The sequence below is a fragment of the Puma concolor genome, chromosome C1, assembly GCF_028749965.1.
Source record: "Puma concolor isolate L17-30 chromosome C1, mPumCon1.1.hap2, whole genome shotgun sequence".
In the NCBI taxonomy this organism is placed as follows: Eukaryota; Metazoa; Chordata; class Mammalia; order Carnivora; family Felidae; genus Puma; species Puma concolor.
The window spans coordinates 58,943,903-58,971,395 of record NC_141674.1 but is presented as its reverse complement, the minus strand read 5'-3'; the positions used below and the strand labels follow the sequence as shown (position 1 = coordinate 58,971,395).

At 37.7% G+C, this 27,493-nt stretch overlaps 1 protein-coding gene and 1 long non-coding RNA gene across 14 annotated transcripts in view; one reads left to right on the top strand and one right to left on the bottom strand.

Moving 5' to 3' along the window:
* The window catches only part of LOC112868308 (uncharacterized), a 362,521-nt gene that overhangs the window by 75,379 nt on the left and 259,649 nt on the right, over nt 1-27,493 (bottom strand). For 6 of the 7 annotated variants that reach the window (XR_015254796.1, XR_015254792.1, XR_015254795.1 and 3 more), the window contains 2 exons: nt 13,641-13,703; nt 11,961-12,007 (listed from right to left, as the gene is read on the bottom strand). The exons of the other annotated variant lie outside the window; for it this stretch is intronic. This is a non-coding gene — a long non-coding RNA (uncharacterized LOC112868308). The remainder of the gene's footprint in view (nt 1-11,960; nt 12,008-13,640; nt 13,704-27,493) is intronic. 7 annotated transcript variants of the gene reach the window in all.
* PTGER3 (prostaglandin E receptor 3) overlaps nt 1-27,493 on the top strand; it is a 181,818-nt gene that overhangs the window by 77,956 nt on the left and 76,369 nt on the right. For 3 of the 7 annotated variants that reach the window (XR_015254787.1, XR_015254788.1, XM_086717276.1), the window contains exon 3: nt 4,009-4,100. The exons of 2 other annotated variants lie outside the window; for them this stretch is intronic. Coding sequence is in view for 3 of the 5 variants with exons in the window: in XM_086717276.1 (XP_086573402.1) it covers nt 4,009-4,100 (92 nt within the window). In the remaining 2 variants the exon portion in view is untranslated. Of the gene's footprint in view, nt 1-4,008; nt 4,105-6,517; nt 10,939-27,493 lie in introns of those variants that run through there. 2 more of the 7 variants (XM_025931251.2, XM_086717277.1) reach the window with 2 other exon arrangements.

Sequence of the window (27,493 nt, the reverse complement as noted above, 5' to 3'; positions counted from 1 at the left end):
AAACTTCCAGACTCATTCTATGAAGCCAGTATTACTTTGATTCCTAAACCAGACAGAGACCCAGTAAAAAAAGAGAACTACAGGCCAATATCCCTGATGAATAGGGATGCAAAAATTCTCAATAAGATACTAGAAAATCGAATTCAACAGCATATAAAAAGAATTATTCACCATGATCAAGTGGGATTCATTCCTGGGATGCAGGGCTGGTTCAACATTCGCAAATCAATCAACGTGATACATCACATTAACAAAAAAAAAGAGAAAAACCATATGATCCTGTCAATCGATGCAGAAAAGGCCTTTGACAAAATCCAGCACCCTTTCTTAATAAAAACTCTTGAGAAAGTCGGGATAGAAGGAACATACTTAAAGATCATAAAAGCCATTTATGAAAAGCCCACAGCTAACATCATCCTCAACGGGGAAAAACTGAGAGCTTTTTCCCTGAGATCAGGAACACGACAGGGATGCCCACTCTCACCGCTGTTGTTTAACATAGTGCTGGAAGTTCTAGCATCAGCAATCAGACAACAACAGGAAATCAAAGGCGTCAAAATTGGCAAAGATGAAGTCAAGCTTTCGCTCTTTGCAGATGACATGATATTATACATGGAAAATCCGATAGACTCCACCAAAAGTCTGCTAGAACTGATACATGAATTCAGCAAAGTTGCAGGATACAAAATCAATGTACAGAAATCAGTTGCATTCTTATACACTAACAATGAAGCAACAGAAAGACAAATAAAGAAACTGATTCCATTCACAATTGCACCAAGAAGCATAAAATACCTAGGAATAAATCTAACCAAAGATGTAAAGGATCTGTATGCTGAAAACTATAGAAAGCTTATGAAGGTAATTGAAGAAGATTTAAAGAAATGGAAAGACATTCCCTGCTCGTGGATTGGAAGAATAAATATTATCAAAATGTCAATACTACCCAAAGCTATCTACACATTCAATGCAATCCCAATCAAAATTGCACCAGCATTCTTCTCGAAACTAGAACAAGCAATCCTAAAATTCATATGGAACCACAAAAGGCCCCGAATAGCCAAAGTAATTTTGAAGAAGAAGACCAAAGCAGGAGGCATCACAATCCCAGACTTTAGCCTCTACTACAAAGCTGTCATCATCAAGACAGCATGGTATTGGCACAAAAACAGACACATAGACCAATGGAATAGAATAGAAACCCCAGAACTAGACCCACAAACGTATGGCCAACTAATCTTTGACAAAGCAGGAAAGAACATCCAATGGAAAAAAGACAGTCTCTTTAACAAATGGTGCTGGGAGAACTGGACAGCAACATGCAGAAGGTTGAAACTAGACCACTTTCTCACACCATTCACAAAAATAAACTCAAAATGGATAAAGGACCTGAATGTGAGACAGGAAAGCATCAAAACCTTAGAGGAGAAAGCAGGAAAAGACCTCTCTGACCTCAGCCGTAGCAATCTCTTACTCGACACATCCCCAAAGGCAAGGGAATTAAAAGCAAAAGTGAATTACTGGGACCTTATGAAGATAAAAAGCTTCTGCACACCAAAGGAAACAACCAACAAAACTAAAAGGCAACCAACGGAATGGGAAAAGATATTTGCAAATGACATATCGGACAAAGGGCTAGTATCCAAAATCTATAAAGAGCTCACCAAACTCCACACCTGAAAGGCAAATAACCCAGTGAAGAAATGGGCAGAAAACATGAATAGACACTTCTCTAAAGAAGACATCCGGATGGCCAACAGGCACATGAAAAGATGTTCAGCGTCGCTCCTTATCAGGGAAATACAAATCAAAACCACACTCAGGTATCACCTCACGCCAGTCAGAGTGGCCAAAATGAACAAATCAGGAGACTATAGATGCTGGAGAGGATGTGGAGAAACGGGAACCCTCTTGCACTGTTGGTGGGAATGCAAATTGGTGCAGCCGCTCTGGAAAGCAGTGTGGAGGTTCCTCAGAAAATTAAAACTAGACCTACCCTATGACCCAGCAATAGCACTGCTAGGAATTTATCCAAGGGACACAGGAGTACTGATGCATAGGGGCACTTGTACCCCAATGTTCATAGCAGCACTCTCAACAATAGCCAAATTATGGAAAGAGCCTAAATGTCCATCAACTGATGAATGGATAAAGAAATTGTGGTTTATATACACAATGGAGTACTACGTGGCAATGAGAAAAAATGAAATATGGCCTTTTGTAGCAACGTGGATGGAACTGGAGAGTGTGATGCTAAGTGAAATAAGCCATACAGAGAAAGACAGATACCATATGGTTTCACTCTTATGTGGATCCTGAGAAACTTAAGAGAAACCCATGGGGGAGGGGAACAAAAAAAAAAAAAAAAAAGAGGTTAGAGTGGGAGAGAGCCAAAGCATAAGAGACTGTTGAGAACTGAGAACAAACTAAGGGTTGATGGGGGGTGGGAGGGAGGAGAGGGTGGGTGATGGGTACTGAGGAGGGCACCTTTTGGGATGAGCACTGGGTGTTGTATGGAAACCAATTTGACAATAAATTTCATATATAAATAAAAAAAAATAAATGGAAAAGAATGAAAGAATGAACTAGATAGAGAAAAAAAAAATAAAATGATCTTAACTAAACCTTTGAGAAAAAAATACCTAAGGAACACAATAAAAAATACTGACTAAGGAAACACTGGATTTCATTTATTTCTTCTTTTCTCGTAATACTTTTTTTGGTAAGAATTTAATTTTTAAGCCATTTCTTATAAGAGAATTACTAACAATTGTATACAGAGGAAATATTTCTTTCTTAGTAGTTTTTATTGAATCCAGTGAATTTAAGCTATTATTTGTAGAACATTGCTCAGCTATTATTTGGAGAATCCAGTGAATTTAAGCTATTATTTGGAGAATCCTATTTAATCGTGCCACAAATACTTAACTGTCCATGACCTATGTGTCAGGCACTGTGGTAGCTGGTGGAGACACAGTTGTAAGGACAACTAGGCATGAAACTTGTAGCCTAGAGATAGCAACAAATATTAAATAATACTCACAAAAGTGACTTTTGTTTCCAAGCTACAATGAGCTCTTGAAAAAAAAATAGTGGGTATCACATAGTGGGGGACCAGTCCTAGTCAATATTCAGAATATTCTCTGAAGAAGTGATATTCCAAGTTGAGATCTGAAGGACAAGTAGGAATCAGCCAGATGATGAGGGAATTGGAAGAGCATTCTAGGCAGAGGAAGCTTCAAGTGCAAAGGCCCTGAGGTAGGAAGGAGGATGATGCTATTCATGATATTCACAGATCGCTAGTGTGGTCTCAACAGGCAAAGCTGGAGTTGCAGACAGAGGCTAGATCAAAAAGGACCTTTGAGGTCATGTGAAGAATTATGGTCTGTCCTAGGAGTAACAGAAAGTCACTGAAAACTAGAAAGTGGTAGAATTGGATTTACCTACACCGATCATTTGAGTCCAGTGGGGTTTTTCTTTTTTTAAGTTTGTTTTTTATTTTTTTATTTTTATTTTTTTGAGTTGAGGAGGGGCAGAGAGAGAGGGAGAAAGAGAATTCCAAGCTGGGCTGGCAGCACAAAGCCTGATGTGGGGCTTGATCCCACAAATCATGAGATCATGACCTTAGCAGAAATCAAGAGTGGGACACTTAACCGAATGAGCCATCCAGGCACCCTCGAAGCCAGTGAGTTTTCATTCACCATTTAACAAGTGGTATGATAGCTGCTCTATGGATTTAGAAGTCATATTAGGTGTGGTCTCTACTCAAGTAATATATGGTGTGAAACTATAGGAGGAAATAGAAGGTGGGTCAAAGCTTGGAGGCAGAAATGAAGCAGTCTTGGGAAGATAAGATCTAAAATATTTTTGTTTAGTTGGCTACAGCTAAGCAAATTGATGTATAGATTTTTGGTTCTGCTTTTCTATAAAATGTTCAAGGAACAGTCATCTGACAAAAGGGATCATCATCAATGATTCTGTCCACTGAAACCCTCTGTCTGTTCACAGATCAGGCACCACACAAACAACTATGCATCCAGCTCCACCTCCTTACCCCACCAGTGCTCCTCAACCTTGATGTGGAGTGACCAGTTGGAAAGGTGAGATGTAGAAGCTGTCTAGATTACAGTATAGCCTTCCCCTATCTCTGTTCTGATCTGCGTTCATGCTACGAGGATGAAATATCCCTAAGAATTAAAGTGCAGTTTAAGCACACACATCTGACTAAGGAGGACTAGATTCCTTAGAGGAGCTGTTGCTGTTTTTACAACTTCACTTAAATTGCCTCCAACTAAGAACTTTCTGAGACTGGTTCCAGGCTGATCTTGTGACTAGTCAACTCTCATGCAGTAAAAGAGCCTGCATGTCACTGATTTTTCACACTAAGAACACCCTCTAGGAGTATTTTAAGGCTAAGCCACTCTGTTTTGATTAGACATCAGAACTCAGTGTGCTCGCCACATGGTTAGCACACCCCTGCTTGCCCTTTTGAATAGATTTATTTTGTATAAAACACGTACTTCAAAGAATGGATACTCTAGAAAGCAGATCATAATGCCGAATACAATGTATAGTTATAATTAAATTTCAAGCATTAGCTTCCTTCCTAAAACACCTTATTTCAATATTTCAGTATTTCTGACTATAGGGTTAAATGAATGAATAATCTTCCGGGTATTACTCCATTATGTGATCTTTTTTGTTTTAATGAAAGAATGTGAAAAGTTTTAATTTTTTTTTCAAACATAGCACACTTGGCTTTTCAAATAAGTTGAACTCGCTATTGTAATGGAAAGTCAGCACGTTCATTTTATTTCATTCCCTGGGTGAGGCTGGGTACAATGACTCCATCATTCCATGTAAGTTGTTAGGATGGATATGGACATTTAAGCAGCTCAAAGTCTTTGGCCATTTGTTCTCTTATGGCTGAAGTTACTGAAAGGTAATCACTTCTGTTCCTCAGGGGAAGATCAAAATGTGTTTTCCAATAGAGATATAGTGTGCAACAATGCCTAAAGTATACCAATAAGCTGGTTCATTCTGGAATGTAGCTTCAAAGTCAATAAAGTTTTTATTCAACTCATCTTCATCGTCCTACAGCCTTTCCTTAAATATCTGCATGTAATACATCTATTCTGGGCACTTTTTTTGCCATAAATGAAGAATTCTTTGGAAAATAAGTGAAGGGAAAAGAAGGGAGATCCCCAGTTCCCATCTCTTTATTAGTAGGCTTACTCTAATTTCATTTTTAATTTTTTAAAGTAAATCCCATTGTCCTTTCCCTTCATTATGAAAATAAACCAAGCTTTCTATAGAAACTTAGAAAAACACAGAAAATTAAAAAGAAAAGCAGCTTGCTAAACTTTACTTCCACTCCTCAGGAAAAAATTCGCCATTATTTTAGTAAATTTATTTCTCGTCTTTTCCCCTGTCCTTTTCTTGATTTTGTTTTACATACTTAGGATAATATTACATGTGCTCTACCATATCTTGGTTTTTTTTTTTTTTTTTTACCATATCTTGTTTTTATCTAACTTAACATAAAATAAACATTCCCCAGGCTATTTACAAATTATTTTAAAAGTAATTTTAATATTTATGATAGTCTATTAAAAGGTACACTGTAGTTTACTTATCATAATCTGTGTTCAAATTTGGCCCCACAATGAATAGAACTATATCATTACCTAAAGACTGAAATATAGTTTTAAAAAAATTTGTGATTGTTTTATCATAACTATACTTTAAGAAATAATTAATATGCCAATTTTAATATTCTTTAAAGATGCACATAGTCTGACTCCTTTTCAAAAAAATTATAAAGATTTAGAATTTCATCAGCAATGTGGTAGAGTTTCTGCTTTACTTCATCCTAACCAGCACTGTATATTATTTTAAAACATACACACACGTACACACACACACACACACACACACACACACACACACACACACACAAATACTTTGTTGGTTTGATAGGAGAAAAAATGTATTTCATGGTTATTTAGATTTGCATTCATCCTTTTTAGGGTATTTCATATCTTTTTAGGGTATTGTTAGACACTGTGACTTGTTTTTACAACAAGATTATTCAATGTGACTACAACTGATACAGTGTTATGATTTAATTATTCTACTGGATTTATAAACTTGGGAACCAGAAAAATTTCTCATAAAAGGCATATACTTAGCATAATTAAATCATTCAGAAGCTTAAGTGATCCAAAATCCCAGAGTTATTTAAATTGCTTTTCTTTACAAAACACACATGTAATTACTTCAAATGGGAATGTTTCATGCAGAGTGAGTGACTCTGCAGCCCACCAAGATACAATCATGGAAACATTTGTAAAGGTTGTGTGACCTACAAAATAAACTTCCTAAATATTTTTTAATAACTCAAAAAAAAAGAATGTTTCAAAGTCTAAGTATTTCTCACTTATACCCTCTCTTCATGCCAGACGAAAACAGTCCCCCTACCCATGCTTATTACATCTTTCTCTCTCTATTCTAACAGATAATGAAAGAACGGAGCTGAACTTTTTATTGAAATTCCTGCTTCCCTGAGTTTGTGTATTTCTTCCCACCTGAGAAGGAGAATTTATGTTTGATTTGGATTATTCATTTTCGTCTTTAAAAAAAAATTAATGTTTTTTTGTCGTCAGTAATACCCACTGAAACCAGGTTTATTATCGTAAAGTGTGCCTGTGAGTGCTAAATTGCATCCTGGAACTGGATTTGGGGTACATATTGAAGAAGTTGAGCCTGATTTCACAGAGAATGATTGGTGAAAAAGTGAGAAAATGAAAAACCCATTTTTCAGTGTTCCCCCAACTTCAAGCCATTGCCTGAGTCTCAACCACTATGGACATCTTTACATTTTATGGTAGTTTTGATTTGATGAGTTTGAAAAATCAGTGTAAGTTTTCAAAAGTGAAAAGTCAACATTTTGAGGGCAGGAATTCAATTACTAGGACATAAACTTTAATGAGATAGAAGAAGGTGCCAAATGGAGGCAGGAGGGCACCATGGCAAAAGATATTTATGCCAAATGTGTGATGAATGTGTTGGAGATGTTGTGTTCCTCTGCACTAAGCTTGGAACTAAAAGTCCTTAGGTCTGTATTCTGGTTATATGTCACTTTGTAACTCAGGAATCAGCTTAAGTGCTATTTCTCTGTCTTTGAAGATTAAAAGGAGTGGGTGCAGCTAAGGGCTCTTCTAAGGTGTCACAGAAAACAATAGTGAGGCTACATGATTAACCATTGTGTTAGAGCAATAAAAAATCTGGGCATAGCCTTTTGATTTACCACTATCGGTTCAGGATTTCTTAAAATTTCTTCCCAGGTGACATACAAAAGGCAAAATTAGTGATATAGCTACCAAATATCAAATTTTGTTACTTTTTATGAAATAAAGGAATCTATTTTATCTGAATTGAAATTAGAAATTCTATGAGCTTTAAAAAAAATACTTTTGAAGGGCACCTGGGTGGCTCAGTTGTTTAAGCATCTGACTCTTGATTTCAGCTCAGGGCATGATCTCGCGGTTTGTGAGTTCGAGCCCTGCGTTAAGCTCTGTGCTGATATGGAGTCTGCTTGGGATTCTTTCTCTCTCCCTCTTTCTTTGCACCCCTTCTGCCCTGTGCTTTGTGAGTCTTTCTCTCTCTCAAAATAAATAAATAAACTAAAAAAAAAAAACACTTCTGAGTCACTGAATATCTTTCAGCTTATGTCCTTACCTGCTTGTAAATTCAACCAGTCTTTCTCTCGTATTTTCTTTCCCCCTCTCTTCCTCTTTCCCTCCCCCCCCCCCTCATTCATTCAGTTCAAAACATATTTATTGAGTGTCCCTCCTTTAGCCACTGTGCTAAGGATTATGATTTCACCTACTAGGACATCTAAGGAAGCCATGATAAAATGTATCAGCAGTTTTGCCATAGGAGCCTATACTGTGACTCAATTGTCCTCTCTGTCAATTAGATTAAACCAAAGCAGTGAGTCATTCCTTTAAATAGTTGAACCAGTTGTGGATTAGCTGTAAAACACAATTATTTTCATTCAAACTTGTATTTTAAATGGCTTTATGTAACTTGCTGTACACACAGAGAAAAATACAAAATTATTTTATTTTTGCAAAAGAGGCTCAAGTTTACAGAGGGCTTGCCCAATGTCTCAATGGGTAAGTAAGAATTTAGATCCAACTGTAAGTTCTTTGATTACAAGTTTATTGTTCTTCGTACAGTAGAGTGGGATGTGAGATTGGTTTCCATGATATTCCATTTACAAGACAATAATAGAAGCATGGGTTTTGGAATCAAACTTGGATTTAAATCTGGCTGTGCCACGCACTAGCTCTGTGAGCTTGAGAAATTTAATTAATTTCATTGAATCTCAATGAATTAATCTACAAATTAAAGATAATGATACTTACCTGTAATGGGGTTATTGTGATAATGTATGTAAAGTGAGCCTTACACAGTAGATACTCAACAAGTATTAACCGTGATTAATTATTTATCCAGACTTATCTCCAGCTATAGAATATGAGTTCTCAGTTTCAACTATACAAACTGGTTTCCTGACTATGTAGGTTTAAATGTCATGGACAGAATCAACTTCAAATCTCTTGGTGCTATTCTTGTTTATAATACTTCACGATTATTTTTCCCCATGCAAAACCTACCCATCTCCCACATGTGCAATCTCACCTTGTCCTTAGGCCTTGAAATTTAAGTTTCTTTGTTCTCTTCCTATCCCACTCTGAAGTTATATAGTGTTCATTTTGATGATTTCTATATTATCCTTGAAATATTTTCATTATATATGTCTTTTCCCCTTAACAAAATTCTATTTCATGGTGGACAGGATCCTTTTCTTACATTTTCTCCATAGGTCTCTTAACACTAGTGCAGTATTTGACACCAAGAAAGATGGGCCTTAATTGGTAAATTCTCAACAAAGGCAACGTTTACGTACAATATTAGCAGTTGCAAATTTAAATGAATGTTATGGAAAGAAAGCTCTTTGTTTCCATGTTGCTATTCAACTCGGGAAATTTTATGTTAAACTTTCCTGATTTAAAAACGCTACATCCAGGGGCGCCTGGGTGGTTCAGTTGGTTGAGCATCTGACTCCTGGTTTCCACTCAGGTTGTGATGCCACTGTCATGGAATCAGCCCCGCGTCAGGCTCCATGCTGAGCGTGGAACCTGCTTAAGATTCTCTGTCTCTGTCTCTGTCTCTCTCTTTCTCTCTCTGTCTCTCTCTCCCTCTGCCTCTCCCTTGCTTGCACACTCTACTCTCCCCCCCCCACACAAAGCTACATCCAGGCAGAATAATCACATGTAGTTTAATACAATAATGTTTATTAAAACGCTATATGTGAAAGTCATCAAGTAATAAAATGATTGGAAAAGTTTGAAAAATCACGACTATTTGGTAAAGAGTTCTCACACAATTAGAAATGATTTCTGTCAAATTAGTTTGAAATCTAATGGAGAGATGGTATATGCCAGTGTAAAATACTTTTGGTACTTTCATTTTTAATCCACAGAAATATATCCATTTCATACTAAATTCACCCTAAATAAGTTCTGTAACAGATGTTCTCAAATATTCTGGATCATGATTCAGCAACACACTTACTGACTTTTAACAAGGGCTTTCATCTTCCTTTTTAAAATTATCTTCCAGAAACATGGATTCTCATAATTATGTAATGAGATTACGCTGAGAATAGAATTAGCCTTCAGAATAAAATAAATTTCTGCCAAAGAGGTCACGTGTGGAGAAATGGGGCTTGATCTACAGTTTTATTGTAATTATAGTACCTACTGTGAAACTCTGTGGAAAACACATGCAAACAAACCTGTGATGTTAAAATGCTTTACAGGTGACTTGTATAGACTTGGTTCCTGACTACGTATAATATATTCTGTGTAATTTTAGACCTATGACGTTTGCTTTGGAACAATGAACTCGTGCCTACGCCCGCCTCCATCCTATTGCAGAACCAGTGCTTTAGTACAGCACCACTGCAGCCCAGTGTGAAACAAACAAACAAACAAACAAACAAAAACAAGCAAACACCCAGCTCTTCTGCTCCAGAAGGGGTTGGGCTGGGTAGTCTGAAGAGGAATGGCGTAGGGCCAGGGTGAGCTACGGAAACAGGGCATGTTAGGATTAGATGATTGGGCTTCCATCAGAAGCTATGTTTATCCAAATTCTCCCAAGGAAGGAGGAGAAAATTAGAGTCATTATCTTTTATATGTAAATGTGTATATGTGTCTTATAGCTATAAGGGGACTTTGGTCCATAAAAGATATGAAAATTCAGTAAGAGTTGAATTAACCCACATTTTTACTGTCTATATGAATGGTTTTTAAAAATGAAATAAATAATAAAACCCAGGTTATAAAGGAACCATATAAACCAAGAGAACAAAAGTTTTTTTCAACATTCTCACTAGTTGGAAGGACATTCAAAAGAAATGTAAAGACAATGGTAATTATTCAGGTACTTTAAACATCTGTATAAAATATACCTAGCTTGATATACTCTTAATTACTATCATTACTTAAATGTTTAATTGTTGTCCTAAAAATATTTGTGCTTATATTTTTCATTAATCTAGATTTTTACTGAATATTTTGTTAATTCAAAATATCTCTAGGCTCATCCATGGATAAAAATGTGGCTGCATTTCATTCAGGTTCTAAGGCTTTTCTTTTTCATTATCTGAAGTGCCTTTTTATATAAAAATAGTTTGTACAAAATGTATTTTTAAGAGCTTTTATAGTTTGTTTAACAAAATTCCCAATCACATTGTAAGCTCCTCGTGGGCAGGACCCGTGTTTTATGTATCTCTTGTATCTACAGAGCCTAGCACAGAGCAAAGCTCATAGAATTTACTCAATAAAAACTTGATGGAGAGGCTAAGTGACGAGACTGCAATCTGTGTAAGTAATGCTTAGGACAACTAGGTATGCACACTATGGGTAAGGGTGGCATTTAGCGGACAGTTGTTTGTCCATTTGCTTTTCCTCTTTGATGTTATGCCATTCAAAAATAATTAATCCCAATATAGGTAACATATAGTGTTATATTAGTTTCAGGTGTACAATATAGTGATTCAACAATTCTATACATTACTCCATGCTCATTATTTTAAGTGTACTCTTAATCCCATTGACTTGTTTCACCCATCCCCTCACCTCCCCTCTGGTAACCACAGTTTGTTCTCTATAGTTAAAAGTCTATGTTATGCCATTTGAGGTAGTCTTTAAATTTGAGTGATACAAGGGAGTCTTTTATATTTCTTGAAGAAAACAACTATAAATATTTAAAAATATTTATTTATTTTATTTTTGAGACAGAGAGAGAGAGAGAGAGAGAGAGAGAGAGAGAATCTGAAGCAGGCTCCAGGCTCTAAGCTGTCAGCACAGAGCCTGACAAAGGGCTCAAACTCATGAACTGCAAGATCATGACCTGAGCCAAAGTCAGGTGCTTAACTGACTGAGCCACCCAGGTGCCCTGAAAACAACTGTAAATATTTGTTGAGTGTAGAATTATTACTTTTAGAAAAAGAATAAATAAGATAAATATAAGCCTGCATTTAAAATAACTTGTCTTGGGGTGCCTGGATTGCTCAGTCGGTTGAGCATACGACTTTGGCTCAGGTCATGATCTTGGGGTTCTTGAGTTCAAGTCCCACATTGGGCTCTCTGCTGTCAGTACAGAGCCCACTTCAGATCTTCTGTCCCTCTCTCTTTCTCTACGCAGCCCCTGCTGGTGCGGGGGAGGGGTAGAGAAAAGGAGAGAGAAAGAATCCCAAGCAGGCTTCAAGTTGTCAGCAGGGGAGCCCAATGTGGGACTCAAACTCACAAACTGTGAGTTCATGACCTGAGCCACCCATGTGTCCCAAAATAACTTGCCTTCTAGTTAACTATGTCATTTCTTACCGTGGTACAGGAGCTGAATTTTAACTTTGTATCTTGAGATATATAGCCTGTGGAATAAAATGAGTATAATTTACACATATGAGGATCTAAAAAATTTTCATCTTGTGAATTCTTTGAGCAAAGTATAGTGCTATTTATTTATTTATTGGAAATAAGTACACCAGAGCCTAAGCAAATGAATAACAATCTTTAGTTGCTGTCTTAATGAAAGTTAAGTAGTTAATGTTTTCTTAATGAAAGTTAACTTACTAATGAAAGTAGTTGCCGATTATGGTTTTTATCAGTTTATTGATTTAACTTACAACTTAAATGTTAAATCCTTTTAAATGCTTTAAAAATGGACTAGAAATATTTGTGCAGCATTGTCTTGAGTAAATGATTTTTAAAAATGCGGGTGTACAGAGAAAATTTAAGCACTGAAATACTATGGCACAGGAAGGGAAGAAAAAATTACACACTTAAGAAAACACAATGCCTTTGGGGCACCTGGGTGGCTTAGTCAGTTGAGCATCTGACTTTTGACTTTGGCTCAAGTTATGATTCCAGGGTCATTGATTGGAGCCTTGCACTGGGCTCCACGTTGAGTTTGGTGCCTGCTTAAGATTCTCTCTCTCTCTCTCTCTCTCCCACCTCCCCTCTCCCCCTTTCTCATGTTATCTCAAATTAAAAAGAGAAAAAGAAAGGAAAACACAGTCCACTAAAAATACAGGAGATAAACCAAACAGAGACCACTAATAGAAATTCAGGAATAAAAGAGAGGATTATAAATTTGTTACAAGATTGGACAAAGTATGATTTAGTAATATGTGCTCCAAAAATACTTGCTGACTGCTGGGTTGGTGGTAGTGGGTGATAATGCTTCTGGTAGTTGTGAAGAATAAGAGATATTCAAGCAAAATTAAGTGAACATTATACCAAGAAAATAAACAGAGAATGGGGAAAAGACAGTAATATATTCTTAGTAAGACTTTGGAATAAAGGAAAACAAATGGCTGAGCTAACCTCCTTTCTATAAGTTTTGTTTTGTTTTGTTTTCATTTTATTTCTTTTAGAGAGTGAGAGGGAGCGTGAGCTAAGCGGAGGGGTAGAGGGAGAATCTATTTTTTTTAATGTTTATTTATTTAAAAAATTTTTTAATCTTTATTTATTTTTGAGAGAGAGAGAGACAGAGCACGAGCAGGAGAGGAGCAGAGAGAGAGGGAGACACAGAATCCTAAGCAGGCTCCAGGCTCTGAGCTGTCAGCACAGAACCCAACGTGGGGCTCGAACTCACAAACTGTGAGATCATGACCTGAGCCAAAGTCGGACCCTCAACCAACTGAGCCACCCAGGCACCCCAAGTGTTTATTTTTGAGAGAGAGAGAGAGAGAGAGAGAGAGAGAGAGAGAGAATGAGTGGGGGATGGTCAGAGAGAGAGGGAGACACAGAATATGAAGCAGGCTCCAAGCTCTGAGCTGTCAGCACAGAGCCCAATGTGGGGCTTGAACCCACAAACCATAAGATCATGACCTGAGCTGAAGTCAGACGTTTAAACAACTGAGCCACCCAGGTGCCCAACCTCTTTATAGATCTAACCATCCTTTAAGGTCTGTTAGTTCTACAAGTATTTCTTAATTCTGTCTCTCCATCTTCACACCCCTGGTCTAAATCTAGGCTTCCATCATTTCCCATCTTACTTACCCCAGTAACTGGTGTCCTGTGTCCGGTCATGGGACTTCCAGTTATCCTCCACATTTTCTGTCACTGTGAAATTTTGTTAATGAAATGAAAATCTGTTCATGTTGTTTTCATTCTTAACATCCTTAATATTTTCCTATGGCCTTCAGGGTAAGGTTAAGAAAACTTAACTTAGTCCAGAGAACTTTCTACAATCTAGTCTCTGCTGAGCCTCGGTTGTCTTCTTCCACATCAGCCTATTTTCCAGCAATGCTAAACTAAAATCCCATGCCTTTATGCTTTGCCCATGCTGTTCCTTCTCTGCTAGACATTCCCTTCTCTTCTCGATATGATTAACCATAACTCAGCTTTCATGAGTTTCAGCTCAAGTTTCACTTCTTGTAGGACATCTTAATGATAAAATAATTGTCTGTGCTTTAATTTGTTGGTTTATTTACCCATCTTCTTTGCATAGCTAAGGCAGGGAATATGTTTTTCGTCTCCATGTCTGGTGTATGACATAGACTTGGCATTCAACAAGTCCTTGCTGGTGAAAGAAAGAACAGAAGGAAGATGTGCAACAATGAGCTATGAGTTTGAGCAAAAGCAATAATTCAAGATTATTCAAGGCCCAAACTGTCCATATGTTACTTAAGGCAGGCAGTTAGCCACACTTTCAGAATAATCATTCAGTGGTTGGCTTTCTAGGCACATAACTAGTTTAAATTTGCACTTGGCATTGGCAGAGATTCTGTGGAGGTAACAGACAAAGCTGAGAAAGAGTGCCACAACCTTATCTCACTTGACAAAAATTTAAATGCAATCTTAGAAACTCAAGGAGAAATAACAAACTGAAATATTGCTCTCTAACTGGATCCAGCATTTCTTCAAAGGCAGAATAGTGCAAGCTTGTAGAGATAGCTCAGACTTTAAGGTTGGACAGTCCTAGATTTGAATCCTGACTTACAACTAGGTAATTATGTGACCTTGGAGACTCTATATTTAATTTCCCTTAGCCTCAGTTTCATTATTTATAAATCAGGGTAAGTAACACCTACCTTGTAAGGTTGCTGCAAAGATTAGAGATGATACATGTGAGGCCGTTATTCCTAAAACCACTATAAATCCCCAGAGGTAAAATATGGCCCCAAGAAAGGCATTTACAGGATGCTTCAATTTTGAGTAAGTGGCCGGAATCTGGATCTGATAGGAATTACATGTGTGCCAAAGCAACACATGATTGTAATAGGGCCCCAAGAAATTTTGCTACAAGCTCTTTGCAAATCTCCAACTGTCCTCTAAAAAGTTAACTTGAATTGCCATCAGTAGTTTGACAACTACACATATCAAATGTGGCTCAAAGATCTGGAAGCTGGGAATGTAGTGGTAGTAGGAAATTTGCCTAGTCCAAATTCTTCTAGGACTAGGAAAGTCAAGGTTTCAATCCAGGTGCTGAGTACTGATCTTCCCTTGATATTACTACCTCCTTTTCTATTTTCTAAGCAGTAGTTTGTTTTTGTGGATCTTATTTGGTTTCCCAAATGATGAAAGCCATGGCCTTCTCTCCTTCCTGATAGCAAAGATACTTCATTGTTTATTTTCTTACTTGAAATCCTTCCGTTGCTTAGCTCCCACCTTAAAGACATTAGTTGAATGCCCAATTGGCTGCACTTATGATTGATGCTCATAGTTCTATCAGAATGTTTTTCACTATTAGTATGTACCCAGTGGGCTGCTACAATATTTTTTAAAGGAAGGTATAAGAAGAAGACAAAGTGTCTTGCTTTCTTTCCAAGTCTCACCATTTTTCATCTTTTGGAAGGCCAAAGGAATGCTTAGAGATATCCATTTTAAAAATAGCCATCATTTTGAAGATAACTCCTGGGATCACTGGTAACATGCACATATTCCCGTTTAATACACAGGAGTAGGGATAAAAAAGGAAACACTAATGAGATTATTCGCTGGCACACTAGTGAAGAAGGTGTGTTAGTTTCCTAGGCTTCCATAACAAAGAACCACTGACTGGGTGGGTTACACAACAGACATTTTTTTCTTGCAGTTTTGGAGACTGAAAGACCAAGGAGTTGGTAGGGTTGGTTCCTTCTCTGAGCATCAGGGAGAATCTGTTCCATGCTACCCTCCCAGTTTCTGGTGGTTTGCTAACTATGTTTGGCATTCCCTGGCTTGTAGACATATCACCCCACATAGTGTGTGTCTTATATCCAATTTTCTCCTTTTTATAAGAACACCAGTCATAGTGGACCAGTCTATTCCAGTATGACCTCATGTTAACTAACTGCATCTGCAATGACCCTATTTTCAAATAAGATCACATTTTGATATACTGGGGGTTAGAACTGCAACATAGGAATTTGATTGGGGTAAAGGAGACAATTCAACCCATAACAGATGTGTTGGTAGATTTAGAGAGGAGGCTACATGTAAACTCCAAAATAATAAGACCTAAAATGATGCAGCTTCTGTATGTAATGGGTTTAGGGACTGAATAAAAATCTCAATGATGCATGCCAGCCCTGGCTCCAGTTAGGAAAGACAATTCAAAAGTGATCATATTTCTGACATTAAAATACCTGGAAGTTTTTCCAGTAAATAAATAAATAATATAAAGCTCATAAACAAGTGTTGGGAAAGATATTTGTGTTGTTTGTAGCAGATTATAAATGACCCAATTAGACTAAAGTCAAATTGCTCTATGTTGGAAAGAGTAGGAGGTTGTAGGAATTCCTGTACATAAGTTATCAACTTAAGTTGATTTCACTGTTTTGAACAGTCAGGTTTCTTCCCTGGTAGTTTCCAAATAAAAGCAATATATTCACTTAGAGGTTGAAGGTTTAAGGAATGCTAGATGCTACCCATTTAAAAGAAGATAATGAAGGATTTACAAAGTCATTTGAAGGAGGCATTCAAACAGCAATATGATGCTAGTAGTGAGCACTGAGGGTAATGGTAGTCCAGCCATTGCCTTCTTGAGTTAGATTTGGTTATTTGGAGATTTTTAATTACAATTTTGTGCTTGTACATGGATAAGCCTTCAAAAGAACATAACAGGCATTTGCATCTCTGTTTTGTCTGCTAATTAAAGTCTCATCTTGGGGGTGCCTGAGTGGCTCAGTTGGTTAAGCATCCCAACTCTTGGTTTGGTTCAGGTCATGATCTCATGGTTTGTGAGATCAAGCCCCAAGACAGGCTCTGCGCTGATAGCATGGAGCCTGCTTGGGATTCTCTCTCTGCCTCTTCTCTCTCTCTCTGTCTCTCTCTCTCTCTCTCTCTCGTCGAAGGAAATAAACATAAAAAAAAAAAAACCTCTTTAAAGTCTCATCTTGGGTTGAGGGTCAAATGCCTCTCTAGTCTTTTTAATGTCAACGTCCAACTGTTGACACCAGTTCATGTTGGAACTTTGGAGGCCTCTAAATGCTATTCATGATCACACAGAACATTGCCCAGCCTTTGCTTTTGATGCACATATTGTGACTCTGATCCTGAGCTACAGGTTGTGCCAATAAAATCCCATTGGCTGTACTTTTTAAAAAGAAAAATAGAGGTTCGTGAGACATGTAATTATGTTCCTAGGAAGTGATGCAATTGTTTTTGGCAAAATAATGGAACTTTCAGCATAGTTCTAAAGTTCTCTTTGTATCAACATGCTTGCTGTGTTTTCAGTTGGGCGGGAGATTTGGCCAACAATCTGGTTCACAGCTGACTAAATCATTTTCTTGAAATGGTTCCCCATCAAAACCTAATTATAAATGCCTACAATTACCCAGGGTATCTGTCCAAATACTAATGGTTGTAGGAAATAGAGGAACTGCATTGATATGTTCCATTTGACAACACCTACCATGTACTTAATCTCACATTTCACATTTAAGACTCTGAAACTATAAAAGAAACTAGTCCTTCTTTAGGGTGGAGACAGCTGCCCAAACCTATAGATGTTCTCCTCAAAGATGAGGAAGGAAATCGCTACTGGAAGTAGCACAAAGAGCAAGGGTTTAGTTAAGACCAATCTTAGACTGGGCATTGGAAAATTCCTCTGTCTCTTAGATTTACATTAGAAACCTGGTCAGTTGTCTGAAACATAAATGTATAATTTTGTACAGGGATGAGATCAGTGGCCCTAAAATATATTTCTGTAACAATTCCAGTGGTGAATACATGACAAAATCAAACGGAGCTAAAAGTCTTTCAAGCAGGATGTTCTGCTTCATGAACAAATGACCAATTTCTCATGATATTATCAGAAGCGTTACAAAAAGTTTTTATATCTCTTACGTATGTCACTACTGGGGAAAGAGAACAAGGACAGGATAACTCCAAGTGCTTCCAATCTCTGCTGACAGAACAATAACAGACCATTCAGAGAAGGAAACTATCTCCACTTCATTTTAGAACTGTTGGCCTTAAAGATTTTTCTTTCTCTTCCTCCCTCCCTTTTTCCCTCCTTAAGGTGATCATACGATTTTTATCTTTTCATTTTGTCAGTGTGGTGTATTTCATTGATTGGCTTGCAGGTATTAAACCCTCTTGCATCCCTAGAATAAATGTCACTTTTTCATGGTGTATGATTCTTTTAATGCACTGTTGAATTTGGTTTGCTAATATTTTGTTGAGGATTTTTGCATCTATGTTAATCAGGGATATTGGCCTGCAATTTTCCTTTCTTCCTTCCATCTTTCCTTTCCTCTTTCTTTCTTCCTCTTTCTTTCTTTCTTTCTTTCTTTCTTTCTTTCTTTCTCTCCTTCTTTCAAATATCTATTAAATCAATAAAATCCACTTGATTGTGTGTTACTTGGGAATAAAAATTACAGAACTATATGATGCAAAAGGAAAGGAGAAGTAACATTTAAAAATTTTTCAATATATAAGTGATTTATACTCACTATCTCATATAATACTCACTGCTGTTCTATGAGATTGTTACTGTAAACTTCTATTTTAGAGATGAGAAGCTTGAGGCCCATCTCTAGAGTGGGGCTTAATTAACTCACTTTCCCAAGGTCTATAACTTTAGATGGTGGAATTAGTATTCAAACCCAGGTTTGTTTGGCTACAAATCTTGTCTTTTCACTGTAACCTTTAAGATGTTTCCAATGTTTAAAGCAGTCTGCAAATAGATAAGATGTTAGAAATTATATTAGCTACCAGAAAACAATGATAGTTTCTTAGAAAAATGATGGGACTTAAAAATGTAGCATCCTTCCCCATTTCCTTCTGTCTTTCTTCATGTAGGAGAAGATGAAAATGACCTGAAGCAGTGGGATTTTTTTTTTAGCTAGAACACATGGCTGTACAGGATACCTCAACTTAATTTCATATTCAAGAGTACATTTGTAGTTTTTTTTTGAACTCTCATTCTTTTCCCCCTCTCTCTTTTAGTTATCTTATAAATGTAAAAAACATAATTTCATGTTACCATCTACTACTAAAGAGAGATATCTGCATTCTGTGATAGCATATGCTATTAAGATCAAGAGATAACACTGCATTTACTCCTCCAGAGGCAGAAAGCTGTGTTGGTGAAGGGAAAGAGGGGATTAGCCTGGAAATCAGAGTTGCTGGTTTGGGATACATCTTCCTCTACTCTCCATCTACGTGAACTTGGGAAATGACTGTAAAAGTTTAAGCTTCAGTTCATCATCTGTAACAAAGTTCTTAACACCCTTTTGCAGAATTGCTGTGAGGCTTAGTATGAAGACAGTACAGAAGGCCCCTGTCCATTTCAAGAGTCATGCAAACAGTGCTAGCACTGCTGGTCCTGAGCCCACAGAAGACCCTGCCAAACTGTCGTACTTTTCCCAGCACACTCTGGACAGCTTCATGAAAGTCTTGTCTAAAGACTAACCAGGAAACCCACCCAGCTTAGTGGACCTAACAAGCTAGAGGCATCCTCTCTGTCGTCCTGGGTTCAGGTGAAAAGTTTCCCATTGCTGTTTTTCACCTAAGGCCAAAAATACTGTGTTGGAGCTTTAGTCTTGTAACAAAAGTTAAGTCTTGGGGAAACGTGGTCACTTTAATGAATGATTTGACGAGTCGTGTGCATTGTTCCCTGGGAGCAGTTTGTGACAGAGGAGTTGGAGGAGGGCAGAGAGCATCAGGTACACAGAAAGGGACAAAAAGGTGCACTTGTGACTAGGGAGAAGCTTCCAGGAATAGGAGGGGAGTGAGGGGATAAATGGCCATTTTTCTGCCATTTTTGCAGTCTCTTCAGATTCAGTCGGAAGTACATGGGTATATATCCCTCTAGATTTTTAGTCTATTAACCACTACTCTTCTCAAGGATGCCTATTCTCACTTTAACCATCATCTATGGTTTGGCATCCTGCTAGGCACTTGACAAACCGTCATACTGCACTTACATGATTGTCGCTTTTTACAGCTGAGAAAAAAGAGGGGTCGGTGAGCAGGCAAAGTGCAAAGAATGATTAAAAACAGATTATCTGAATGCAGACTTCCTGACCGTCTGCCAACTATACTGCCTGTCAAACTTCCCTAATTTGGAGATTTGTATTTCCTTCACCTAAAGAATGTGAAGAAAACGAGGGCATACATTAGCAGCAGCAACAACAATAAAACCCCAAATCTTAGTTTCTTGAAACAACAAAAGTTTGTTTGCCCTCACCTAGCCTGCCTGTGGGGGGGTTGGGTGTGGAGACCGGGCCTCAGGTCATCTCCATCAGAGACTCGGGCTAACCGAGGCTCCCAACATGGCTGGGCCCGTGGTAGCAAAAGGCAGAGCCTTAGAGAGGCACCCACTCGCTTCTAGAGCAAGTAGCATGCTGAGCCAATTGAAGAGGAAAATAATCTCACCTCATTCTGAGAAAAAGGAGAAATGGAAGTACTAGCAATCAGCACTAATATATCCCCCAGAATCTCAACAGTAAGGACAGAAGAAAAACGAAGAAATTAAGTGCAGAAGTACTGAGTTTAGAAAGCAAAGTCCTTTTCGGCTCAATTTTTCAGACCAAGTGCTTATTTTAAACCTTTTTCTTGTGTTGACTTACTTGGCATGGTCGGAGATTTTCAGCAACCAGGGCCATTTTAAATATGGGGGGATACAGGCATATTTTTAGCAAAGACGAAAAAATGGGTTGGTCACTGAAATTACCCAGTTTAGACTTAACAGCATATGGTTCACAATTGCTACAAATTGCTGCTTTAGTCAATGGAAAAATTTTCATATACATGGTGTTAACACTGCACATCGCTGGAAGAAATGCAAAGTGTTTTGGTATTTTGTGCAGAACAACTATATCTGGAGAGCTTGTAGAACTTGGTGCCTTTTTTAGATGAAATGAAGTTATGGATTTGTGAACTAAAAATCTGTATGCTGTCCAGGTTATTAAAGCATATTTGAATTCAGAATCATCAGACTGGCAAAAGCTTCTACTTTTAGGATTCTGTAAACCTGCATTGACCTTGAATTAATAAAGCTAGGAAGTACGATGCATGGAAAGGACTTTAAGGAAGGCAGGGTTCATAACCCCCATCCTGAAGTTATTTCCTGTAAGACCCTTGGTTAATCTCCTAACTTTTTAGGTTATTTCTCATCTGCTAAAGTAGGGGATATTAAGAAGCCCATGTGACAAGTACTACTGTAAAATGTATCTTACCTCCAAAATATGTCTCGATACTGTTCACTATGCTTCATCTTGAGTACTGCTATTCTAATCCACACAAAACTTGTCTCTCAGCAAGGTCACTACTGATGGCCTCCTAATGATTTTTCTTCTTCTTTCCCCAGCTTATTCATTTCTCAGTAGACATAGGGATCTTTCTCACCCCAGGACTTTTGTACATGCTATTCCACTTTTTTTTTTCTCAATGTCCTGCATATATAGTTCTGTTTCTTCCTTTGGTTACTGGCTTAAATACTTTTTCAAAGCTCTCTTTCTTATGCTTCCTATCTGTGGTAGTTTTCTCTTATTATTTTCTACCTTATCTAATTTGTTTCATTTACAGTGCCTATCCTAATTTGTTACTTGTTTTTGCTTCTTTGTTTACTTCTTTCTTTGTTTTCTGAATTAGAATATGAGTTTCACAAGAGCAGAGACTGGCTTGATCTTATCCATCCTTGTCTTTACCAAGCACAGAACCTGGCACATTGCAGGTGCCAAAAAAATACTTTTGTGATGAGCCAAGGGGCTGTTGTGAAGAGTGAGATAATTCACTGCATCTTTAAGCACATAGCGGTGCTCAGTAAATATCAGTATTCTGCTACTTTTCTTTACCAGGGCTGCCCAATCATCTTCAACTCTTCTCTACATCTCCCTGCTCAAGGTACACTGGTGTGATTCTCCATCACATAGAAATATCCAAGGAATCTAAACTAAAGGGCAAATTGTAGTGAAATAGAGTGAACGGAAGAGGCTACTCTTGGCTTTGATACATTTGTCTTTTCTATGTCTGTGTTTTTGTGAATTATGCATTGGCACCATTATTATGCATGACCTTTCCTATGTCAAATTTGGAGATTTATAATCAGCTAATAAACATTTATTTCTTACTATGCCTTCCTATAGGCTATGGAGTATCTCTAAATTTGTCTTGAGCAAATGTGGTTTTGCAAAATTTTTTGACCATTTTATTGTGATTTTCTCTTATTATTTAAAAAATGAGCCTGGGTGGCTCAGTAGGTTAAGCATCTGACTTTGGCTCAGGTCATGATCTTACCACTTGTGTGTTCGAGCCCCGTGTCAGCCTCTGTCCTGACAGTTCAGAGGCTGGAGCCTGCTTTAGATTCTGTATCTTCCTCTCTCTGCCCCTCCCTTACTCACACTGTCTATCTCTCTGTCCTTCAAAAAAATAACCACTAAAAGAATAAAAAATGAGTGGAAAATGAAAATACAAATATGCATAAACTAGTGGAAAAAAAGGGTGAAAATAAGACAAAGGTGAAAACAATTAAGCGTGTAATGGATGGTTAACATTTACTTGTTTGGGCCACACTGACATTAAATTAATTGTATCTTTATGAAAGAAAATAATAAATTTAAAGAACAGCATGAAGTGCTAGAATTTATTATCCAGTATTATGTGTGAAAAGTTAGGCATAATTATCAAATTTATACCAGTTCCTCTCTGTGGAACAGAATTCCACTCTAAAATACATCTCTTGCATGTTTGACTTTCTTATGTGTTTTCAGTCTGATTTTGTCTGAAGTAGTGGCTCACTAATGGAGCATGCTCATTTCCCGCCTGGAAGAGGGACACTCCCTGAGTTTACTTATGAGGAACTTCTGAGTCAGTGAGGTGAAGAAACTAGTCCCACAAACCTGCCTCAGTCCTTCCTCATCAGTTGCCTGAATAATTTTAGAGTCAAGGTCTGCAGACAAAGAAACCAGTATTTATTTAAAAGTAACTCTTCATAGGGGTGCTTGGGTGGCTCGGATGGTTAAGCGTCCAACTTTGGCTCAGGTCCTGATCTCACGGGTCATGAGTTCGAGCCCCACATCAGGCTCTGTGCTAATACTTCAGAGCCTGGAGCCTGCTTCAGATTCTGTGTCTCCCTCTCTCTTGCCCCTCTTCCACTCATGTTCTGTCTCTCTCAAAAATAAAAATAAACATTAAAGAAAAAATAACTCTTCATAGTTTTGGACTAATAGTTTTGGCCACCATTCATTTATAAATGGTGGCCATTTTGTGATGGCAAATATTTACATTTCTAGATGTCCAAGAAGAAAGACCTTCGAGGCGTCTTTTGCTTTGTTTCTTCTTGGTTAATTAATTAATCTCTCCACAGGCTGCAGGGTGTTGATTTCAGTCTGTTTCTTTTTAAGAACAATGAACATCGACCTGGGGAGACCACACCTTATGTTTCTAAGGCAAAGCTACTTCAGTGAATCAGGTCCAGAAGAATTTTTCTGACTCTCCTACAACCCTGCTCTGCCCCTTAACTCTTGCCAAACTATTCAGGAATATGCCTCTGCACTTCGACACACTCAGTCTTCAGATTTGGTTGTCCTGATGTCACTGAATTTGGCCATGTTCTTAATATTGTTCTTGATTTGCAGAATGGATTTTGGAGTTCTGCCCATATCTCCTAGCATTTAATCCCCAAAAAGCCTATCCCTATTTTTCCTTTATTACCCACTGAGCTAAAGGCAATTACCATCCTCACTGCACAAGCCTTATCTCAAATTCTCAGTAGCCATATGTGTATAGTGGTTATCTGATCGTACAGAATACTCTATTGAACAGCACTGCTCTGGAGTATCCATATCTTTACTAGCCTTCCCACCAGTATCTCTCAACAGATGACAAACGGATCAAAATATGAGCAGCCCAGGTTGGAATGCATCAATGACCACACAACTCAAGTCTTAGCACAAATGTCCTTGACGTTTTTCTTTTCGGTTAATGGTGCGTATCGTTGTTTTCCAAACTCTTTCACAAGGCTTACAAAATCCATCATGACCTTTACCATTTGCTTAACTTAATCATTCCTTTCCCTTGAACTATACTCTTCTGAACTACTTTGTTTCTTGACTCCAATTTTAAACTTGCCATTTCTTGTCTGGAATATTCTTCCCTTCTCAACACTGTCTCAAGTATTCTCTGGTTTTGTGGGACACTTTAAAAGGAGATGCTCAATCACTTTGGACAACTTAGAGATGTGTGGCTAATTTAATGTTGCTTGACTATTAATAACATTCAACATCAGAAAGCAAATTAGAGCATAGGGAGAATGTGGAACTATATTTTGTACCTGGAAAATGATGAAATGCCAAACTTCTTAAGTGAAGAGTCTCAACCCTAGGGACTTAAACTGTTCCAAGTGTTTTGTAAGAAACAAACCTTTTGTATCTCTATTTGTAGGCGTGTGTGTGTGTGTGTGTGTGTGTGTAATTCACTCCCCATCGCTAAAAACTTTTCTCTTGACCTCTTTACCCCACACATGAAGAGACAACAGAGGAGCTCTGTGGATACGGTGCAAACTATATTTGAATCTATTCCAATAGTTAACTCTAAGAAAATATTTTAATGCTAGCAGAGCCTTTGAGAAACATGCTCTAAACATCCTTGCTTATCGTTTGTGATCTCTATCTACAGGAAACATTTGGGAAGGAGAACCATCCACAGCAAGAGTAGGCTTGTCAGGAGCAACACATCAGACCCCTACCTGGTTAGGAGCATTTAACGATGAGATCAAATTATAGTAAAGAATGCCAGAGAGTTGGAGTACTCCCACTGAAGATACCCTCTAGTACTAAAATACATTATTACTAACATTTGAATGGATATCAAAAGTGAGCTTGCACCACACCTACACTGTCTCTTCATTGTCTTTCCTCACAGTCTCTCTGTCTCCATGTTTAGGGTGCTGAAATTGAGGACAAAGGTCTCTGCAGGAAATATCTTCACTTTGTAACAGTAAACACAAGGGTCTTTTTCTGACATTTTTACCCAAGACTGGAGAATTTGCTCTGATGCACATCCCTCAGAATGATAAGAAAATGGAAACAAAATTTAGATTTTATTATATACCTATAGTTGCAATATCATCCTGAAAACGCAGAAACTATAACAAAGATTTCACAAATCCCATTCAATAGATCCCAGTTTGGCCATGATCAGAATATTCATCTTAATTTTCAGACACATGAACCATGAACTCATAATCTTAATTAGGCCAGGAATGTAGACGGACTTGAAAAATTATTCCCAATTCAGATGAAATGTTACTGATCATTTTTTCTTTCTCAGTTCTTGCAAGGTCTGCTCCATCTGTTTCTGATAATTTAAAAAAATCCTGTACAGGAATGAAGTACATAAAAAAATATCAGACATACTTGCTAAACTACTTGTATATGGAGTTATACCAGTTCCCAGTCTCAGTGATTAGATTATCTCTCTCCATTTTCTTTGAATATCAGAAAAATGAATGTAAATTAGTGTGCAGCTATTTTCAAATTAATGGCAACATGTAAAGCTCAAAGATTCATGTTCAATTATGCAGGGAGTGCTGATTTTGTATACCAGCCATTACTGGATCCCCCAGGCAGTGAAGCGTGGTCCAGAGTCTGTCTCAGGCATTACAGGAAAACCCTACTATTCCATTACACTCACTATGTCTATAGCCCTGATGAAATCCATGATTGTGTTCTCTGGCACTTAACTTATGTTTTGATTACTATGAACATTTTATAAAAATATTTTGTTTCTTAGTTTCTAAGCAGAAACAATCACCCATCCTATCAAAACAAAACAAGCCATAGCATGTGTAAATATAAATTTTTAGAACATGTATACACAGATAAATAAATAAGAGTGTATGGAGTGTAACTGTTTCTAAATGATATCTTGCTGCTTATTTTTGTTGCAAATTCTCAACAATGATGTAAGCAATGCATGACACATCAGCTGTCATGAGTCCCAGCAATGCAACCTGAAGTTCAACAATCCCAGTCTACAGCAGTGTGAGACACTGAGTTTGGGTATTGCCTAATGCAGAAGTTAACTTGAGTTCTTTTTCTAAACATATGAATCTCTTTTTTACTTTCAGAAGGTGAGAAAAAATAGATTTCTTGAGCATCTACTTTAGCTTAAACACAGTGTTAGATATATCTACATATGATATCATGGTTAATTCTAACAAAAGCCCTGAGAATAAAAATGGTTATCCCCATTTTCACCAAAGAGGAAACTAAGTCATACAGCAGATAATTGACTTTCCCAAGAACATACTACCGAGGCAATGAAGCAAACCCAGGTCTGAGGCCCTGGAATTTATTCTTTTTCTAATCTATCTTGTTACTTCTGGTCACTGAAATACTTCTTAGGTAGTTATATTTGCAGTGATATAAACCTCTCAAGGACACACAGGGGCAAATCAATGAATGAAAGTAAAATGTAGGAGGGGCTGAAACCTAAGACCTGTGACCACTCACACCTGATTCCTGAAGCAAAAATAGGACCTTAGCCAAGTGCGCTGGAACTCAGGTCTGGGCCTCAGTCCTATTGGAGTAGGAATGTCAAAAGGGAAAACTAAACTAGAAGTGTAAGTGTGTGAACTACGTCAGTAGGGTGGACTGCCGGCCAAGTCTCTGTGAGCACCCCAACCCCATACAACAGGAAATGTGACTTTCAAAGGACCACTATACGTTTTATTCATGCACTTCCATAAGTCAAGGACTTTATTTATTTATTTATTTATTTATTTATTTATTTAATGTTTTATTTATTTTTGAGAGAGAGAGTGCAAGTGGGGGAGGGACAGACAGAAGGGTGAACAGAAGATATGAAGCAGACTATGCACTGAGAGCAGCAAACCCTATGTGGGGCTTGAACTCACCAAATGCAAGATCGTGACCCAAAGTCAGACGCTCAACCAACTGAGCCACCCAGGCACCCCAATAAGTCAAGGACTTTAAAAGATAAAGATAGTTTTTCTTTGAAGAAGGAATTCCTGCTTTGTGATTTGTTTCTTTTTAATTTAACATGAAGAAAATAACAGCAATACTTAGCTGGATCTGTTCAGTATATGGGAGTGTAAACTCTTTGTAAAAAACAACGTTTTTATGCCAAATCAAGTCAGATTAGATTGTATAAGATCTGTTGTCCCATGACTCCAAGTCCTTGGAAAGCATCCCAATTTAGTCTATTAGAGTCACTCTCTCTGCTTTTCATATGCACAGACACACACTGGTGGGTAGGGACGCAGTCTGAATTTGAGAGCAGGTGTTCTGTCCTAAAGGCCACATCCCACGCTAGGAGCAAAACCTCTCATGTGCTGCTTTTCACAAAACTGCAAAGCCGTAAGGAAAACATGAAGTGAAGGATCTGCAGCAGGGTATTAGGGTGTATTTTCTTTTTTTAATATTTATTTTTGATAGAGAGAGAGAAACAGAGCGTAA